At 37.6% G+C, this 16,031-nt stretch overlaps 1 protein-coding gene across 2 annotated transcripts in view; it reads left to right on the forward strand.

The window, feature by feature from the left end:
• The window catches only part of NEK11 (NIMA related kinase 11), a 240,919-nt gene that overhangs the window by 59,172 nt on the left and 165,716 nt on the right, over positions 1-16,031 (forward strand). For both annotated transcript variants that reach the window (XM_034994615.1, XM_034994618.1), the window contains one exon: positions 3,729-3,847. In XM_034994615.1, the coding sequence (XP_034850506.1) occupies positions 3,729-3,847 (119 nt within the window). The remainder of the gene's footprint in view (positions 1-3,728; positions 3,848-16,031) is intronic.

The following is a 16,031-nucleotide window of genomic DNA, read 5'->3' on the forward strand; positions in this document are numbered from 1 at the left end:
AGAGAAAGAAAGTCATAAATGCTTTTCATATTACTGAGTTAAAATCAGACTGCTTCACCAAAAAAGTTGTATTTCTTTTGTTGTTGTATAAGCGTAATTTGTTATCTTAATCTATGAGTGACTTGATTACCTAATTTAAATCCTAAGAAAATAATCTACAGAGTATTTATTAAAGAACAAAATACAAAGCAAATATTTTTCTTAGAGATAAATGTGCAAAATGAAAATTGCAGGGGCAGTTAGTTGAGGGGGATGAGACCCAGCTCTCTGATTAATCTTTTGGCGGTCTATCTTGTCGACTAAACACATTCCTTGCTTAATATTAGGATCTGGTTCATTTCTCTTTCTTATGGTTCTGCTCAGAGAGCAAGAGGCAATTTGTGTAATCTCCTTTTGACATTTCACTTTGAGGCCCACTATTGAAGACCCTGTTCTTTCTTTATTTTTATTTTTATTTTTTTAGTGCTCGCTTCGGCAGCACATATACTAAAATATTTTTATTTTTTTAAAGATTTTATTTATGTATTTAATTGACAGAGAGAGAGAGACAGCGAGAGCAGGAACACAAGCAGGCTGAGTGGGAGAGGGAGAAGCAGGCTTCCTGCCGAGCAGGGAGCCCGATGCGGGACTCGATCTAAAGGCAGTCACTTAACCAACTGAGCCACCCAGGCACCCCTCTTTTTTTTTTTAATAGCAATATATATATGTAAATAAATCTATCTATATTTATTTATTTAGTCATGGGAAATTGCATGCATACTTAATATCAATGCAGGAAACAGATAAGCAAGTTCCAGTCACCACTTGAGGAGAGAGCATTAGGAGGTAATTTTCAGACTAACACTAAATGTCACCCAGGAAGTGTGCTCCCATCATGGCAAACTAACTCACAGAGAACATAATTCTGCTCATTCACGAAGAAAACAATACCAAAGCTAATACAAATGTGTAAAATTATATTTCTATAATTTATTGGGGATAAATTCTAGAAAAAAATGCTATTTTAATACATGAATTTGTCCAAATTTTAGTGTTATTACAATTGGGGTAGACAATTACATATGCAAAGGCTGTTTTCATAGGGACAACTGTACTTATGTATGATCTTTCTAAAGTAAGAAACATTGGGTTGAAGTAAGCAGCTTCATTGATATTTCTATAAGGCAATTTTTTCTTTTTTCCTTTCATGTCTTCTTCTTTTCCTCTCTCCCTCTTCCTTCCCTCCTTCCTCCCATCCTTCCCTTCTTCCTTCCTTCCATCACTCCTCGTCTGAAGCTATTCAGGAAGGACATAGCAACATATATAATATGTAATATTATAGTATATAGTTATCTTTCTGACAGTGGGGTTATTTTATTATATTCAGAGAATCTAAATGGGGTATTGAAAAGATATCTTGGTTTTTGTTTTAAAATTTGTGTGCGTGCATTTGTGTTTGTGTGAGAGAGAAAGGTCCTCTTGAACAGAAGAGGAAACCTGGACTGGAAAAATATATACACTTACAGCTCACCTTTTATCTGAAGGGCTTTTGTGTCTACTTCACAGGATATTGTCAAAAAATGTTTTGTGCAATTTATAGAAACATTATGACAGTATAGCTTGAATGATCCAACAGAACTTTGATAAACTCTAGGATTAAAAAGAGGGGAGGGATATAAAGGTAGGTTTAGAGAATGAGAAGAAAGTGATAGTCTTTTTGACAAGGAGTCAAATATTTGATTCACTGTATTTTTGAATTCCAACAAGCTTTGATCTCCTTGGCCCAGAGAATCCAGCAGGAAATTGAATGTGAGCTAGGGTGCAAGTTGAAGGTTTGATATGCCATTTTTGACTTGTCGTGCCCTTGTGGAAGGTGAGAATATTCAAGACAAATATTTGCATATTGCACTGAAAGGAAGTAAAAAATGCATTTCAAATGAGCAGTTCGTTGACCTAATGTTTGGTTAGAAGTAATTTCCCTTTGATTGTTTCATTACCTATAAATGCTTCTCCTTTGCATTTAACAGTGAAAACTCTGTCAGGAAGCCTATAAGTAGCTTAACATTTGGCTCTTATGTTCCTTAGGGATATGGCTTGGTACCTTTCTTCTCTCATGGGGCTATGTTGTTGGCATACCCTAAAGACCAAAAAACTTGCATTTCACTCATTTTTTCTTCAGAGATGCACTTCTGGAATTGTGTTTAATTGTCCAGTGTTTTAAGGTAAAGGGGATCAGGTATAGGGGTTCTCTAAGAGAATTTAACATTTTGCATATTCATTTCTATGGTAGTTGAAATACATTAATATAAGCATAATCAGAAAGGGTCTTATCAGACTCTGCCAGGCAATTCTAGATGTTTGTCATTGTGATCATGATTCATTTTTGGCACCAAGTATTATTCTTTCTATCACCAGTGAGTGGGAGGACAGACTGACTAAATGTTTAAATGATGTGTTTGGACCCCACATAAATCAACTGTTGCTGTATTCCTGGGAATTTTACTGTAGTTAAATAGACAAAAGGAGAGTTAAGTCATCCCAAGATGACTTAAGACACGTTAGTGTGGACATGCCAAACTGAAAAGAATCGAACTCCAGCAGCCAGTGCCATATTTACAATGTAAGAACTGATATAGTTTCACCAAAATGTAGTCACTTTATATTAAGTTAATATTATTCATTTGAGTCTTATTGGCTTTATATTTTTACTTTGTATATATGTTAGGCTTCTACAGTTATATTAAATTCTAAGTATAAGGAAAGTCATTCTTAGTTTTATTTGGGTACATGTAAATATGTGATGTAATGTAATGTAACAAAAATAAATTTTAGGTAATGTTTAAGTAATGTAATAAAAATAAAACCCTTTAGAAGAGTTTTTGTCCTTGAGTGATGTCAAAGGTAAACACAGTGGGCATTACTTAAGATGGTGAAAACAGAGTTTATTTGGTAACTGGCAGTCAGGGAAAGAGCTGAGCTCTTTCCGATTGTGCACATATTCTGATAAGTGCATATATGACTGGACCATAAAAAGGGAGACTGGAAGAAGGGGGAAAATGGTGGTGGCCTGAGCAGAGTCAGGGAAGGGGAAAATTACAAAAAGTAGGAAAGGGGTTGGTTCATGTATATCTGGGCTTGCTAACTGGCATTAATTAAAATTAGGCCCCTACCCTTCCACAGATACCAAGAGACAGGTGTGGGCTGGAACAAACAGTAAATTCTTTTGGCAGCCATAAGTTTTCTCAGGCAGACACTTTAAGGGAGACTAGTGTCACCCTAGGGATGTGGCCTTGAGCTATTAGAAGTGTGTTAGTATTGGTTCAAGTCTTTTTTTTTTTTTTTAAGATTTTATTTATTTATTTGAGAGAGAGAGTGAGAGAAAGCACATGAGAGGGGTTATGGTCAGAGGGAGAAGCAGACTCCCTGCCGAACAGGGAGTCCGATGCGGGACTCGATCCAGGGATTCCAGGATCATGACCTGAGCCGAAGGCAGTTGCTTAACCAACTGAGCCACCCAGGCACCCTGGTTCAAGTATTTATAAGCCAAGGTCGAGGCCTAGTTGAGAAGAGGACTCAGAGGAGCCTGGCTAGAGGTTGGTCAAGGAGAGACTCTGAGTTCCAGAGTGGCAGTATGCCCTCACTTTCTTGTGATCAACAGCCACTGCTGTATATTAACCGTTGTAGAGAGAGCTTCATTTAAAAATCTTAACTGAAAGAAAAATATGAAAAATTATGCTGCTGTGTTTCAGGGCGGGGATCTGGATTGTAAAATTCAGGAATATAAAGAAGCTGGCAAAACCTTTCCGGAAAGTCAAATAATAGAATGGTTTATCCAGCTGTTGCTAGGAGTTGACTACATGCATGAAAGGTATGTTCATTTGTTACTGATGGACATGATTTTGACAGTCATGTCTGAACTTGAAAAATGAATTTTGGGGGGTGGAATTGAAAGGAAGCAAGTCCAAAAGTAAATGACTATAGTTAAACAACTACAGTATGCTTTTCCATGAGGAAACTGTTGAATGATTCAATATAGATTTACTTGAATAGCCATTTTTTGTTGTTCTAGAAATAAAGTTGGCCCTGAATATAAGACAGAGACTTGTATTAAACACATTTTCATATATATGATCATATCCTGTGATTATAAGCAATTCTCAGATACCTTTAAGCATGCTATGAATTTATCGTATTTTTCAACAAGCTTGAGCTATTAATATCTAGCATGCTTTAAATGAATTTCGTGGTCACCTTAGAATGCATCAGTGTCACATCCTATGAGCTAAGTGATAGAGGCAGAAGATATTCTTAGGCCTCAGAGAGATAAATACTCAAACCAAAAGTCAGTTTTGACATGAAATATCTGATACAGAAGGTCAAAATATATTTTATGAGTTCAGTTGTCTGTAATTTGTAATTATAATCTCTGCTTTAAAAATGTATTTTAAAAACTTTTAATTGTATTGTCCTGAGGTCAAAAGTAATAATTTTTGGATGTTTTAGAGACCCATAAGATGGTATGACCATGTTTGAAAAGATGAGCATACAGAGACAAAAGTAGATACTATGAGATATCCATAGTACATCTTTCAACTTAGGAGTGTGTGCAACATTGTTCTTGAAAAAAGGTTGAAATGTAGAGAGTACATCAAGGTCTGGCCATCCATGGATGTCAGATAGCTCAAATGTGTTGCCTGTTTTTTCTGAATGCATAAAAAGTAACCAGATAATACTGAGCTTTGCCATGTATCTTCTAAACGCATGCTGGATGATACAGATAGGCACTGATTTATTGACAACTCATAGCAATCTTTTGAATGAGGTCAAACTATCCTAAGAAACAGTGATAAAAGAATATCAAATAATCTTTTAATAAACTACCCAAAGCTGCTGAATGTAGGACATATGTGTATACAGTTATATTGGTATTTCTTTTCTTTTCTTTACTATTCCATGGCATGTTTGTTAGCTAATACATAAGGAAATATGTATATCTATATGTCACATATGTACATGTCACCTTCACATATAAAGGTGACAATTTTTTGTGTTCTATGTACAAAATAAAAAACTGAAATCTAGTTGATTTAGGAACCCAAATATTTGCAATACATTTGGTACTTATTTGGTGTGCTTAATAGTTGAAGTAAATGAGTTTAAAATAATCCTTCAGAGAGAAGATTAAAATATTTTTTTAAATTTTTTTTAAAGATTTTATTTATTTATTCATGAGAGACAGAGAGAGAGAGAGAGAGAAGCAGAGGGAGAAGCAGGCTCCCAAGGAGCAGGGAGCCCGATGCGGGACTCGATCCCAGGACCCTGGGATCATGACCTGAGCCGAAGGCAGACGCTTAACTGTCTGAGCCACCCAGGCGCCCTAAAATATTTTTTTTAATCCTTCAACATTTTAAGAAAGTCATTAAATGGGGCTAACTGTTTGGATATTTGTGTATCTATGTTCTTGAAATACCCTCCTTTGTGATTCAGGTAGTAAGCGATGGTGCTTATTTATTATGTTATTATAAACCAATTATTGCAAAGGTTTTCTGTATAGACGGAGAAATTTTAATTTTATACTTAAGTTCATTTATTCATTTATTAAATAGAGATAAATTAAAAATAAGGCCTAACCTTAAAGAGCTGTTAGTAAACTAGCAGAAATAAAACATGTACCCAAATAACTGTAAGTCCTATAGCCTGATGGATATGCCAGCTGCAGAGTCTCTGCTACATACTTTATAGCCCTGGGCAAGCTGCTTAGCCTCTCTGAACCTTTGTTTTCTCATCTATAAAATAGGAATAATAATGGGATTCTCCCTGCTTACTTACAGAACTATAGGGAATATGCACTGACATGTTATACATTTAAAAAGTTTGCAGTCTGTTAAGTGCTCTGTAAATATTGTTGTTTGTGGTTGTAATTTAATGTAGAAATGAAAGCATAGCCACCAGAAGAGCAAACAAAACAAAAATAAAAACAAAAAAAACCTCTGACAATAACAGTGCTCATAAGGATGTGGAGCTACTGGAACTTATGTTGCTGGTATAATCACTTTAGAAAAATGTTTGATCGTACTTCCAGACATAAACATTCAAATACCCTATGACCCAGTAATTCTCTTCCTGAGATGAAAAATGAGTACCTATGTCCAACAAGAGACAAGTACAAAATGTCCATGGAAGCCTTATTTGTAATAGCTAAAACACTGAGAAATGTCCATTTAGAATAGAATGGTTAAATAAATTGTGGTATAGTCTTACAATGGAATACTATGCAGTAAAAGAAGAACATACAATTGATATGCATGACTGGATGAATCTCAGAGACATGATGGGTGAAAGAAGCCAGATGCAAAAGAGTGCATACTATGTGACTCCATTTACATCAAGTTCAAAAACAGGCAAAACTAATCTGAGATTAACTAACCCAATCTCAGAATAGAGATTAACCTTTGAAGGGAATTTTGACTGGAAGGGGGCACAAAGAATCTTCTGGGATACTGGAAGTGTTCTATATCTTGACCCAAATGGATGATTACAAGGGTGATAAATTAATCAAGTTTAAGATTTATATATTTTAATGTAAATTATACTTTAATTTAAAACAACTGATAAGAATGCCAAGAAAAGTACACTTTAAGTGCTATAGGAGATCAGAAAAGGGATAATGATGCTATTTGGGAGAATCAATGAAGGTCTTGGAAGAAATGATATTTGACCCAAAGTAGGTTTTGAATAAGGTGAAAGATGAGTCTGAGCTTTCCAGGATTAGAGAACAGAGTTAGCAAAGGCACAGAACTGGGAAGTCCTGGCACTTTTAGAGTAAATGATGAGTATAGTTCAGTTGGAATGGCTCTTGGGGTACATGAATGAAGTTGTGAGGAAAGGTAGGTTGACATGAAGTTGTAGAGAGCTTTATTTTGTAGTATAGACAATAACACCACAGAAACCTTTTGAGTAGAACTATGATCAGAGCTTCAGGAAGACTGGGTAATAAATTATAGAGGGGAGAGAGGGGAACTCAGGATATCAGTCTGAAACCTTTTAGAATATCCATGCGTGAGGTTGTAGGACCTGAAACAATATGACAGCAGTGGGCAGGACATGGAAAGATGACAGTTAACTTGATAAGTTCAAATGACTGGAGTTAAAATTACATAGATATGTGAAATGTGATAAGAGAAGGTCAAGGATGAACCCAAGTTTCATCACCCAAGGGTGAGTGAGAAGTTGGAAAGATAGATTTGAAGCAGTGGTGCTGAGTTTAATGGTGAATATCCTGGGTGAAATATGGAGAGAGAGTGAGATAGGGAAAGAGGGAGGGGGGGGAGGGAAGGAGAGAAGGAGGGAGGGCGAGAGAGAGAGAGACAGAAGAAAGGAAGGGTGGGAGGGAGGGAAAGAGGAAGGGAGGAAGGAAGGAAGGAAGGAAGAAGGAAGGAAGGAAGAAAGGAAGGGTGGGAGTTAGTTACAAGTGAGGCCCTAGATATTGGGAAAACACCAAAACTTGTCTGTTGGAGTTCCTCTGATATCAGAACCTTGAAACAAAAACTGGAGTGTAAGAATTAGTTTATCTAGGGGGTGATTTCATGAAACAGAAACCAGTGAGTGGGGAGAGTGAGTGAGATGGGGAAGTGAGAAAAACCATACAGGGCATATTATTGAGCTGGTTGCTTCTGTGGGAAGAGGGATCTGGAGGCAACATTCTTCTGTATGTTTTAGGTTTGGGGATCTTCTTTTTGCATTCTTTCAGAGCTTTTATGAAAATTCTTGCCCATATATAACTGTTTTCTAGCACTATTATGAATTTCCTCCTGAAAAATTGCTCACATTTCTGGGAATTTCAGGTGGAAAGGGGAGGCAGTTATCACTATCTTGATCAAATCTCTAGACTATTTTTTGTGAGGTTTTTTGAGTGTACCTGACACACAATGTTATATTAGTTTCAGGTGTACAACATAGTGATTTGACAAGTTTGTGCATTATACTCTGCTCACCACAAGTGATCTCCAGAGTAGTTTTTAAATGGAAAAATGCTATATGTTATTCCTAATCATAAATATGTCATCTACTTTTCACTTCTGTTAGTTTTCAATATTTAATTTGTATACTTCTAAATATGTCTCCTCTAGAAAATAATCTGTCTCCTGGACAACATAGGAGAAATGGTTGAATTCCTAGAAACCTATAACCTACCAAAAAAGGAAGCAGGAAGAGATAGAAAATTTGAACAGACCAATTACCTACAAAGAAATTGAATCAGTAATCAAAAAAACTCCCGACAAACAAAAGTCCAGGACCAGATAGCTTCATAGGTGAATTTTACCAAATATTTATTTTTTTTAAGATTTCATTTATTTATTTGTCAGAAAGAGAGAGAGAGAGCACACAAGCAGGGGGAGCGGCAGGCAGAGGGAGAAGCAGGCTCCCTGCTGAGCGAGGAGCCCGATGTGGGACTTGATCCCAGGACCCTGGGATCATGACCTGAGCTGAAGACAGATGCTTAACTGACTGAGCCACCTAGGTGTCCTAAACATTTAAAGAAGAGTTAATATGTATTCTTCTCAAACTTTTCCAAAAAATAGAAGAGGAAGGAAAACTTCCAAATTCATCCTATTAGGCCAGCATTACCCTGATACCAAAACAAGATAAAGACACAACAAAAAGAAAAGAGAACTACAGGCCAATATCTCTGATGAGCATAGATGTAAAAATCTTCAACAAAATATTAACAGACTGAATCCAACAATACATTAAAAAAATCATTCACCACGATCAAGTTGGATTTATCCCTAGGTTGCAAAGGTGGTTCAGTATTCGCAAATCAGTGTGATACATCACATCAATAAGAGAAAGGATAAAAACCATATGATCATTTCAATAGATGCAGAAAAAGCATTTGACAAAGCACAACATGGATTCATGATAAAAACCCTTAATAAAGTAGATTTAGAGGGAGCATACCTCAACATAATAAAGGCTTTATATGAAAAACTCACAGCTAACATCATATTCAATGGTGAAAAACTGAGAGCTTTTCCCCTAAGGCCAGGAACAAAACAAGGAGGTCCACTCTCACCACTTTTTTTTTTGAGATTTTATTTATTTATTTGAGAGAGAGAGAGCATGAACATGAGCAGGGGCAGGGACAGAGGGAGAGAATCTCAAGCAGACTCCATGCTGAGCATGGAGCCTGATACACCATGCTTGATCTCACGAGCCTGAGATCATGACGTGAGCTGAAACCAAGAGTTGGACACTTAACCGACTGAGCCACCCAGGCACCCCCACTTCACCACTTTTATATAACAGAATATCAGAATAGCTAAAATCAAAAACATAAGAAACAATAAGTGTTGATGAGGATGTGGAGAAAAAGGAACTCTCATGAACTGTTGGTGGGAATGCAAACTGGTGCAGCCACTTTGGAAGATAGTGTGGAGGTTGCTCAAAAAATTAAAAATAGGGCTACCCTATGATCCAGTAATCGCACTACTGGGTATTTACCCAAAGAATACAAAAATGCTAATTCAAAGGGATACATGCATCCCTATGTTTCCTGCAGCATTATTTACAGTAGCCAAATTATGGAAGCAACCTAAGTGTCCATTGATAGATGAATGGATAAAGAAGTGGTATATGTGTGTGTGTGTGTGTGTGTGTGTACACACTGGAATATTATTCACCCATAAAAAAATTGAAATCTTGCCATTTGCAACCGCATGGATGGATCTAGAGAGTATAATGCTAATGAAATAAGCCAGTGAGAAAAAGATAAATACCATATGATTTACTCATATGTGGAATTTAAGAAACTAAACAAATGAGCAAAGGTAAAAAAAGAGAGAGAGAGAAAGAGACAAACCATGAAATAGATTCTTAACTATAGAGAGCAAACTGATGGTTACCAGAGCAAACTGGGATGGTTACCAGATGGTTACCAGTGGGTGGGGCATGGGTGAAATGGGTGATGGGAATTAAGAGTACATTTATTTTGATGAGCACTGAGTAATATATGGAATTGTTGAATCACTATATTGTATACCTGAAACGAATATAATACTGTATTTAACTATACTGGAATTAAGATTTTTAAAAAATAATTAATTAAAAAAATAAAGAAGTTATCTTAATTATCTGTTCTTAAAGCATTTTAAATCCAAAAGAATGATTCTATTAGCATATAGCATAGACACTTACAAATAATGATGTATAAAGCTAAGAATGTTCGGTTTACTAAAAGCTACCTTGAGAATAAGACACTAAAACTCTTCCTGCTGAAGGAAGTCATGTTGTATGAACAAAAAACCCCAATCTCAGTGGCTTACAACAACAATTTCTTGCTCATGTTGCATTTGGCAGCTGCAGATCAGCTGCGAGTCAGCTCTACCTGTCCTGCCATTTCAGTATCAAAACTGAAGGAGCAGCTCCCACGTGGGACGTGCTTTTCTCATGGCAGAGGGAAAAGCAAGAGAGTTAGCAGAAACACTCCGTGGCTCTTGACGGTCCTGCTCAGACATGACAATCACCCCATCTGCTCACATGCTTTTGACCAGAGTAAGTCACATGACCAAGCCCAGTGTCAGAAGAGTGGAGGAGCCTATTCCTCCTAAAGGGAACATTCACTGTAAGTCACAAGAGGTGTGACTGTTTGGGAACAGGAGTACAGACTACCACAATGCTTCATTCAGCTTTCAAATCAAATCTTTCAAACCATAGCCAATATGGTCTATAGTATATATTAAAATGTATTTTGAAAATTACATAGATTATGAGTTATGAAGATTACCTTGGAAACAACACATGTGAAGAAGTTAGGTTTTGGGGCACCCTGGATGGCTCAGTCATTAAGCATCTACCTTCGGCTTGGGTCATGATCCCAGGGTCCTGGGATTGAGCCCATATCGCACTCCCTGCTCAGCGGGAAGCCTGCTTCTCCCTCTCCCACTCCCCCTGCTTGTGTTCCATCTCTCTCTGTCTCTGTCAAATAAATAAATAAAATCTTAAAAAAAAAGAAGAAGAAGTTAGGTTTTGCTCCTCTGTTGCAAATGCCTTGCAAATTATTTTAGTGCAGGTGATTGTTAATTCTATGTGTCAACTTGAGTAGTCCATGCGTGTCCAGATTAAACATTGCTTCTGGGTATGTTTGTGAGGGTGTTTCTGATGAGATCAGTATTTGAATCTGTGAACTCGGTAATGTAGATTGCCCTCTCCGATGTGGTTGGTCACCATCTAATCCCTTGGGGGCCTGACTTGAACAAAAGGCAGAGAGGAGGAATTTGCCCCCATTTTCCTGCCTTGAGCTGGGACTTATCTCATCTTCTCTTGTCCTCAGACTGAGACTTAGACCGTGGATTTCCCCTGGCTCCCAGGTCTATAGACTCACACTGAGTTATGCCACCAGCTTCCCTGGGTCTCCCACTTGGAGATTGTGGAATTTCTCAGCCTCCATAATTGTATGAGCCAATTCCTCATCATAAATCACCATATCTATTTCTACCCAGCCAATTACTTCTCATAATTACTTCTCATAACTGTTTTCTAACGCAGTTTGCCTTTTTCTTAAAATACTTAGTTCTGATTTACATACTTATATATTTATATATCTGAGGGCTATCAATGCATTATTATCTAAAACTCATCTTCTCCTTGTCTAGGTGTCACTGGGTAAGTTTCTCTTGAATGTATTACTTATTCCAAGTTTATAGTACCCAGTCTCCTGGTCACCTACCAAGCTCACTCTTCCAAATTCTAAACCCTTAGATTCTCGGACTCCCTGGTACTCGTAGCTGGAAGAGAACCAGTACCCTCTCCTCAGATCTCATATTAAGAGCTGCAGGGACCAAGTGAATCAACTTAAGATGCTTTTAAGTGCAAGTAACAGAAGCAGCTTAAATCATAAAGAAAATTCATTAACTCACCTAACAAGAAGTGTCCAAAGAGGGTGGTTGACACTGGTGGCTCAGCAATACTTCAAGTTCTTTCCATCTCTTTACTACCATTTTCAGCATGGTTGGCTTTTGTAATTGGGCTTGTCCTCTTGTAGTTGCCCCGATGGCTGAAGCACCACCACGTATCACCCACCCCCATACAACAGTAACCAAAAGCCAAAGAAGATAAAAGGGCCATATGTCACCCTCTTTTTTCATCTTTTATAAAAGTATGGAACTATTTCCTACAAGCTTCCAGCAGATTTACATTTCATTGTTAGAAAAAATTTCCAAAATTTAGAAAGGGCAGAAGAGATTACTGAGTATTCTTTGCGCACAAGGCTGGACTTAGTTTCCTATCATCTGGGCTATTTTATAACTCTGTAGAAGTAGAGGTTAACTTGAATATTTTTGTCTAGAAGAGATGCAAATATTTTTTGTTCACTGGAACAGACAACTCCGGGAATCTGGTTTACAGCCCTGTTGGCCACTAATCAGTTTTGTACCTAACCCAGCTATCCTCTTGTAAATAATTTAGCTTGTCAAAGACTCTGACTCTGTTTTAACATATTACTAGTTTCCTCATTGATTAATGAGTGGAACAAAATCCTTGACATGTGTTCATTTTATATTTTCATAATATTCATAATTTTACCTTTTTGAAAATTATACTTCAACGTTGGCTAGAATTTGGTCATACCATATACCTAAGCCAGTCACCCCAAAGGGAAAAGAGATTACCTCAATTTATTTCCCATAATATCCTCCACATTCACTCCCTTCCCTCCTCATTGCCCTTACCTACCAAGACTGAGGAGGGCCCAGTCTCCCCAGGGCTCATGGGGTTCCGATATCAAGGGAGAAGAACAAGAGAATGATCCTTGTGTGGGTGCTTAATAGTTCCTGCGATACCAAGGGAACCCCAAGAGTGGGCACAGAAGAGGCCAAATTTTATTTAACCCTCTATTTGTTAAATATAATTGTTTTGCCTTTAATCTTTAAGTAGTCAACATCATACTTACACAGAGCCCAGCTCTAGATGTTGTGGGAATATAAGAAGGCAGGAGAGAATATTTATTAAAAGGAAAGTTTCTATTTTTTTTGGGGGGGGGGAGTTTCTATTTTTTTTAAATTAATGAATGAGCTCCACTAGATGGTATTCATCTTTGTGCCAAGGATAGTGCTTTTAAAATCAACATACATTTATTGAACATTTACCATGAGTAAAACAGAACTATGATACTTTGTGGAGTCATATAGACCTGTCTGTACTCATAGGCAAGTTATTGGGCAAATTCATACGTGGGCAATTCTTTAGCCTCTCTAGGCCTTGATTTTCCCATCTCCAGAGTAGACATAAGTATAGCAGCATAGCGCTTTAGGTGATAGCACTGGGGGTTATTTGCCCTGAGAAGTGGCCCAGACCTGTGTTGTCCACTTTTATTTTTCCCTTTCCTCTCCATTCTTGAAAGCATTGCTTATTCCTCTGTAATTCTCCAAAGCCTTTAGGAGAATAAAGATTATTTGAATTAGAGGAAACTCCTGGCATCATTTTCAATTCTTCTTTTTATGTACAATTCTAATTGCATTCCCTGTTTGAGTGTGTGGCTGTTTGTCTCCATGAAGTAAAGTAGATGGACTTTCTGAGTGGCTTTTCTTTGGCCCTGCTCCTCAGTCATGATTTACAGCTTTGCTCTGGATGACAGAGGTCTGACCACTGTACCGAGGTAACGTTGCTACACCTACATTATCACTAATTGTAATGGTAAAAAGCCAATTATTTTTATACCTGATATTTCTAGTGTTAACTGATAACAGTACAATTTCGTGGGCATGTACATAACAGCAATCATTTGTTGGGAGAGAGGTTTCCTTCTGAATGTGAATGTCTATATTGGTAACTATTTTAATTATAAATAATTTTTTAAATTATTACGTTCTGTAAATCACCATACATTACATCATTAGTTTTTGATGTAGTGTTCCACGATTCACTGTTTGCGTATAACACCCAGTGCTCCATGCAGAACATGCCCTCTTTAATACCCATCACCAGGCTAACCCATAAATAATTTTTAATAAATTGATGAGAACTGGGTTCCCCTCTGCCATCTTTTATAGTTATTTGTGTACTTTTCCTTTATCTCTCCAACCTGATTGGGCATTATGGGATACATGGCCTTGTCTTATGAATCTTTATATTTTTCACATTATGTTATATAGCACATAGCATGTAGTTGGCACTCATTGTTTTTTAGGATTAATAAATGAGCCCCACAAGATGGTACTCACTTTTGTTCCCGGTATAGTGTTTCTAAAGTTAACACACATTTATCGAGCCTCTACCATGAGTAGAGAACCGTGTGGAAGAGTAAAAGGTGATACAGACCTGGCCTGAGTTTTTGCTAAGGCTTCTGGAGGCATTAATATGGCCAGATCTTCTAGTCTCTTACAGGCCACTTATAGGATTTTACATTCTATTCTGGAAGCAGTGAAGACCCATGGAAGGTTTTTAAGTTAGGGCAAGATTTAATTTTGTAAAGCCACATGCCCATTCCCAGCCTAAGTCTCAGGAATACTGCTCTCAAATTGGGGTCTCCTGTATAGGCCTGACCATTAGATACACCATAGTAATTGATGCATATTATAATCATGAATTGTTAAAAACTATCCTTTGTGATGTCAGGGAATTATATAGTCCATTTTGGAAAAATGTCAATCAAAAATAGTTTGAAAAATTGAGGCACCTGTACACCCAAGGATTCAATCAAGTTTAACCTACCAGTTTAATTAAATGTTTATAGTGTACAGGGGATAATATAGTCAGATAAGATACAGACCTTGTAGAGCTTAGGATTTAGCAAGGGATATTTGCCTGGCAGGGATATTTGTATGGCTTATAAACACAGGGGTAGCATGCCTTAGGGAGAAAAAGAGAAAATGATTGCCTAGCTTCTTTCTCCTCTTGTCTCCCACTGGTCTACTCCAAAGGAGTTAACTCCCTTGCACTTTTAGGCTGTGTCATCTAGTTCCTTAGATTGCCAATTGGAATGCTTGATTCCATGTCCCACAGTGTGGTGTTTCATCCTAGTCCAGATGTGGCAGGAGCCTGAGGGCCTGGCATCCCCAGGCAAGTGACTAATTGGCCTCCAGTACCAGCGCCTTTGGAAGGAAGGGGGTAGTCAAGGGACTCCAAGGAGGTACATGAGGTTTGTATCCAATACAATCCTGAAGGACAGACAGGATTCTGAGAAGCAGAGATGAAAGAGGAAGGCGTTTTAAAATGAGCAGTGACATAAAGGAAGAAACATGTGTGCTGCATTTAAGATAAAGCAAGTGCCTTGTTGGCTTCAACAGAGATGTGACCATTTCTTAGCCCATATTTTCATGGCTTGTAGTTATTCTTGAGTTCTTTCCCCTTTTAAAAGGTACTTCAAATATATAACTAAATGTTTATTCTTTCATTAGATTTTTTTTTGTATGAATAAATAGGTGGAAGAGGAGGCTAGAAATGGAAGACTCCAGATGTGAAGCCGTCTTGATTCAGTCAACAGTAGGGGTCATGGAGAGTCTTGAGCAGGGAGTGGGGTGTTCAAGAGTGAGGGGGGAAGGATGATGGGGTTTAAACCACTCCCTATAGTTCATCATTCATTTCTGCTTGATAGCCTCACACAACTTCCCTTTTGCTATACTGGTGGTAGCAATAACAATAGAAGTATGAGCAGTAACAGTAACAACCACCACAACCATGGCTCATCCCATAGCTTCATTCACATCTCTGTTCCAATGTCACTTTCTCCAAGGCCTTCCTGACCACCTGATCTCAACTATAAACTGGCATCTCCCTACTCTGGTTAGTCTCTAGCTTCTTGCTCTGCTTTATTGTTTTAATAGTATTAAGTTAGCAGACATTATATTATATATATATTCATTTAGTTGTTTTCTGCCTGTTTGCCTTACCAGAAAACTTCATAAACTCAGAGACTTTGTCTTCACCAGTCACTGCGCGACTGTTCTAAGCACCTGATGGGGTTCTAATGTAACTTCATTGAACTGTATGTGTGCTGATTCTTTGTAATCTGTTGATGCTTGCTTTATTGATTAGTTCATTGTCAGTTTTTGAAA

This window comes from Mirounga leonina, unplaced genomic scaffold (assembly GCF_011800145.1).
Source record: "Mirounga leonina isolate KUSES-001 unplaced genomic scaffold, KU_Mleo_1.0 Mir_115, whole genome shotgun sequence".
In the NCBI taxonomy this organism is placed as follows: Eukaryota; Metazoa; Chordata; class Mammalia; order Carnivora; family Phocidae; genus Mirounga; species Mirounga leonina.